Source organism: Prunus dulcis, chromosome 7 (assembly GCF_902201215.1).
Source record: "Prunus dulcis chromosome 7, ALMONDv2, whole genome shotgun sequence".
In the NCBI taxonomy this organism is placed as follows: domain Eukaryota; kingdom Viridiplantae; phylum Streptophyta; class Magnoliopsida; order Rosales; family Rosaceae; genus Prunus; species Prunus dulcis.
Window position 1 is genome coordinate 14,527,123 of NC_047656.1, and position 6,000 is coordinate 14,533,122.

Genomic DNA, 6,000 nt, shown 5'->3' on the forward strand with positions numbered 1-6,000 from the left:
ATGATCTAATTATATCCTACAAGAGCAAGAATCACAATTCTTCTATCTTTAGGATCACTACATGGATTCTTTCTTCAGATGTTCGTTCCAAAGAAATCAAATCCCTTATGAATAGAGAGTTATAAAAAGAAAAAAAAAGATACAAAGAATTGTGATATTGATTGCAAGGTAAGGTAAACAATCAAAGAAGGAAGCTGGTGAGGTAACAGACAAAAACTCTTATTTCTCTTAGCCTAGAAGAGTTTTAGGGGATCAGAGTATGTGGTCATCCTTAAAGTTCCCTGATCTAGCAGAAACATGATCAAGGATAGTCTTGCTTCCTGAATGGATAATCAAAGATAGTCTCACTTCTCAAGCACATCAAGTGCTCACTGATAGGAAAAATAGGTGGATATTGCACACTAGATATGGAGAAAACTGGATGTATTATGCAAAGAAAATTTCGTTAGTAACATATTTATACATAAATGAGAAGAATAGTTAGGTCCAGTGAATCTCAAATTAACCATAGAAAATTTGGGAGATTCTCGGGGTGCTTTTGAAAAGTAGCTCCGTTAAATCCGCAAAACAAGATCACCTTTGACGAAATAATTCTTGAAAATGCCTAAACTGACGACAGACATTAATGGAGGAGCCGTGAAGTTTTGGAGTTTGGGAAAAAGAAAAAGAGAATATGGGGATCCGAGAACATATTGGGATCCTGAAAATGGTGCCACATTTTCATTTATATATACTGCCTTTGCAAGGCCTGATTGGAGTAACTGCATTTCAACTCAACTTCTCCATTTTTTGAAATACAGCTTTTCTAAGACTTTCCTCGAAACCTTCTAAAAATGGCTTCCCCAAAGCATATTGATTTGAATGTTGCTCCCAAAACAACTTGTGACGCCAAAGTTTAGCATCCATCCTTTGTATCCCAAAATCGTCATCTCACAGTTAATGATTCTGTGATGATGAATGACACGACTGTTGTCATAGTAGCTAGGAATTTCCTTACTCCTATGGATGAAATACTGTTAACAGGAAGGTCTGACGAATAGGCTATTGATGACTCAATGACTTTTAGCATTCAGAGTGCTACTTCTGTTTCTAACATGGTTGATCATTTGCCAGAGCAAATGAGATTCAGGAGTTGAACATTGAAAATTTGTCTCTTCAAAAAATGCTTCATGAGTCTCAACAAGAGGTTGAGAAACTTAAAAGGGAAAATAAGGCCTTGTTGAAACTGGTGAGTTCATACTCCATTGATACGCATACAAGGCTTGACATGCTGCAGATTTCCAATGAAAAAATTCTAGGAGACCACGAGAAGCTCATAGCTAAGCATAAGAGGCATCGTCCTCTACCTTTAGAGGCTTCCTGGACATAATGTAATTTTATAAATTTTACAAAGGCTGCTTTTCCTTGCAGGTGGAAAGAATCTATCTATTGTATGCTCATTTCCTGTTATAATAATTGGGCAAATTCTTAAACTTGCACCTATGGTTTTCACGTCTTTTCAAAATGACAGGTTGGAACCTTGTGCCTTATAGGTTCAAATAAGCACATCAAATATCTCAAATTACATATTTCAATGCATGTGAGTCCGGAACTTCTGGCCCGGGCTAAACACGACCTCAGAATTTATTTGCCTTTTTCAAATAGGCATGAAATATGAATTGAGGAGAAGTCATGATATTATTGCAATATAATAGTGAAGAGCATTAACTACTATATACCCAAAACTTCAGGTTTAGGACTTTTCATATATTGGGATCCATGGGCTTTCGGCCCTAATCAAATAATATGACAAAATATGTGGGGAACCTCAATTCATCCTTTGAGGTTTATCCTGATATCATTCATTTCACGGTGTATCCTTAACAACCGGAATTCAGAACATATATTTCTTCCTTGAGGTGTCAATTGTAACATAATCGAACTTTATTAAATTCATCATTTTGTTATGCCAAAGAAATATGTGGTGTACCACAATTTGCAATAATACCTCAAGGGTTGTCCATTTAATTATTGGAACTTCAGGTTCTCAATACTGTTAGATTTTGAATTTCAGGCCAAAATCACATATTCTCATGGCATGGACATTTTTATAATTTCCCGTACATATTTCGGGACTTCAGGCCCTTACATAATTGTCCATGTTTTTGAGGAACTTATGACATCTCATTTAATTGCTCATCCATGAGTTTAAGGAACTGCAGGTTCCCTTTTGTATATAGTTACGATTTACCCAAAATGGTTAATATTTATGCATACGTCACTATTCATGTATACGATACTATTCATCAAGTTATGAATACTTGTCTACTCATGTGTACAGTACATTTGTCAGTATAGTTATTATTCATGTGTACGGCACTTTTGACCAATACGGTATTGTTACATCATCAAGGAACTCCAGGTTCTTATTTACATGTCAAGGATCAAGGATCTTCAGGTCCGATCACTTGTTTACAAATATAGTACCGGAGAGACTGCCAGCTCTCATATCATTATCATCATCAAGGATCTTTAGGTCATGATGTAATTGTATGATAAGGATTAAGGAACTTCTGGTCCTGATCTCTATATGCTGTAAAAACTCATCATATCACATAATTAATTCATAAAATAAATTGCTTGTAAATAAATTGCTGGTATGGACGATAATCCTACACCATACTTTAAATAAATGTAAATGTGCGGTAAAATAAATTCATAAATTAAATTGCCTCATGTATGGACGTTAATCTCGCACCATACTTTAAATAATAAAGTAAATGTGCTATAAAGTAAACGTGCTGGTATGGGCACTAATTCAACTCCATACTTTTAAATAAAAGGCAGTTGTGTGAACGATAACCCGCACCACACCTTTAAATAAATATTGTTGTATGAGTAATAAACCTACACCATACAGTAAATAAAGTAAATGCGGGGATAAAATCACCACTAAAAATTATAGGAGGTGAAACCATCCATTAAAGGCACAATAATAAAATTAGTATACACCATTAATTTTTTCATAATAATATTATATATTGTGGGAAATATAATTGCGCCACTATTCAAGATATAATAAAATGGGTTTTAAGATCACACCATCCTTTTTTGTTACGTTAATATGTGTTACAATGTGATGGGTAATGAAAATTACACCACCATAAAATAACAGGATGATGTATAATACCGCACCACTCCAAATTACAATACGAAAAAATAAATTAAACAAACATGGATGAAACAACATAAAAATTGTGAGAATACAAAAAAGAAAGTTTGCATGTCTTCGTAGTAGTAAAGTGAGAGGAGACATATGATAGAGAGGAGACAGAAATAACCACATAGTGTTAAGCTGGAAAATTTAGAAGTAAAAAGGAGAGACTATCGTGCTGATAACGTGTTGTAAAATAAACGGGATATGGGAGAATATTGAGCTGCATGTAAATTAAATAAGACACAATATTTAACGAGGTTCGGCCTTGCCTACGTCCTTGGAGAGCATCAACAGTAACTTTTCACTATGTAAAATAATAGGAATACAACTTTAGTGTTTACAATAAATGTGGCTCACTTATATTTCCCTCTTGGAGAATTTCTCTCTGCTATCTTTTTCTCTCCACTCACTCACCCTCTTTCTTTCCTTCTCTTCTTTCTTTTCTTCCTTTCTCTCCTCTCTGCCTGAGCTCTCTCTTCCTTCTCTGATGGTTGGTGTGCCATCTTACAATGAAGAGAGGAAGTTCATTTATAGGCAAAGCCTCTTGGCTTCCTGTGGATGTGAATCATTTCTTCCAATATATGGATGCCACTTCTTCAACATTCTTCATTATTTCTAAATGTGTGGACTCCACTCTTGACTTTACAACATAAACAAGATTTACATGTAGTATTTTATGTCACGTTCACAAGAGATGATACAACTATAGTTAAAAGGATCTTCAATCGAGAAGTTAAATCCATGGTGGACCTTCCAGCTCTTTTTTTAATTTTATTTATTGAAATTTAAAACTTCAACCAAACTATTTAAATTCATGATAAATTTGACATCAAGTTGCTCAGCGTCAAAGTTGACGCTAGAAAAAAGTGATGGCAAATGTTTATTTGTAATACCTTTTTTAATGACGGTGTGTAATAGTAGTAACATGTCCTAAGTCATTTCTAAGAATATTTCTCAGCAATGTTTTGGAGGTGGTAGAAGAGATTCAATGGTCTAGAGATCATGACCAGGTGATCAGAATCGCTAATCACTTTCACTTCATCTGGTGGATTGTTCCTGATAATGTAATTCTGCACATCCAGCACTATTGTCTGGTCTTGCCCAGACACAATGAATACTCTACGAACCGATCCATATTTCTCCTTGGTGAGCTTTATTACATCATAATTGAAGAGAGGAGAAAATCTTATCAAAGAGGACACTAGCGTTTTATCCTGTCCATTAATATGTCACCAAACAAAATGTCAAAAACAACAAGAAAAAAAAAAAAAAAAGGGAAAAAGAAATTAAAGTAGCAGCAACGTGATCGCAGGTTTGAATCCCCATGATATCTTAGTAATTGTAAATTAGACTATTGCTTGTATTAAAAAAGAAATAGTATTTTTGAATTATTTTTCAGACAACTCACCTGTGCTGAGGAGAGCTGGTAAAACTTCAATGCCAAGGCCTTGGGCCCTACAAGAAAGGAGGTTGGAGGGTTGTTGGTCCCATTATCGTATCCATATTGAGTGTCCAAATAGTCCAATCTTTTATTAACCTGTACATTTTTCGAAAATATAATTTGTTAATAAATATACACAATGGATTCAACTTTGGTGTGTGCTTGTGAACTCATTACCTCTGTCAATATAGTCGAGTAATTGAGAGTAGGACCAGACATGAAAGCCGTGACGTACACTGCAGCAGCAATTTTCTCAGGAAATCTCTCCATGAAAATAGATAAGTAAATTTAGGTTTTAGCCACAAAAAAACTTTCACTTTTGGAAAAAACCAAAACTTTTTCAAAAAAGACATAAAAACCTCTCAACTTTCAAACCAAAGACATGCAAATGTAAAAGGTTCCTTAGGATATCCAAAAATAAATAAGGGCAATCTTGTCCATTTTGGCTTCTTTCAAAAAAATTCTCTCTCCTTTGGCCTTTTCCAAAGTCTCCCAAATAGATATGACTGCCCCATTCATGCTGTGACCAACGAGGATGATCCTCTCCTTTGGTGGAAGAGACACCATGAGCTTTGTCAATGGCTCGACATATTGCGAGATTGAACGAAGTTGTTGTATCTGAATTGGGTTGATCCCAGATGCTCCCAAGTCTAGGGCTGTGACATTGTGGCCTGAATCTTTGAGTAAAGTTGCCACCTTATACCAAGACCATGCTCCAAGATCAGCTCCATGAATCAACACAAAATGCTTCTTCCCACTTGGGCTAGTTTGGGTTTGGTTTTGAGGGTAATTATGAGATTGAGGAAATCAACTGTAACTTTCATATACACTTTGCAGCTATTAAATACACATAGGAATAACAAACACTTGTTTGAAATCCTAACTGATAAAGCACTTCGAAACTATCTCCTAACTCTAAGGAACAACTATGCAAACTAGAGAAACTAACGGGCTAAGATTATCTGTACAGTGAGTTCAAAAATAATAAACTAACGAACTGATACAAGTTGTTACAATCCTCTGATATGCAAGTTGTTACAATCCTCTGATATGCCCCCTCAAGATGGAGCTCGAGACAGGAGTCCAATCTTGGATTTGAGATCCAGAAAACGAGCACGGTGCAGAGGCTTGGTAAGGGCATCCGCGAGTTGATCTGCGGAGGATACATGAGCAACTCGAAGGACACCATTCTGCACCTGGTCCCTGATGAAGTGAAAGTCGACAGCAACATGTTTCATTCTGGAGTGAAACACGGGATTAGAACAGAGTTGAGTAGCGCCAACATTGTCGCAGTATATAACTGGACAGCAAGGTAGTCGAACACGAAGATCAGTGAGGAGATAGCAAAGCCAGTTGAGCTCGG

The 6,000-nt window shown here is 36.0% G+C and overlaps 1 protein-coding gene across 1 annotated transcript; it reads right to left on the reverse strand.

Moving 5' to 3' along the window:
- Positions 1–4,018: 4,018 nt before the first annotated feature.
- Positions 4,019–5,411, reverse strand: LOC117635701 (salicylic acid-binding protein 2-like; the record flags this gene model as incomplete). Its single annotated transcript, XM_034370054.1, has 4 exons — positions 4,019–4,410; positions 4,605–4,733; positions 4,815–4,919; positions 5,142–5,411. Coding segments are annotated over 4 exons (777 nt in total), but the record flags the coding sequence as incomplete, so codon positions are not given.
- Positions 5,412–6,000: the final 589 nt, after the last annotated feature.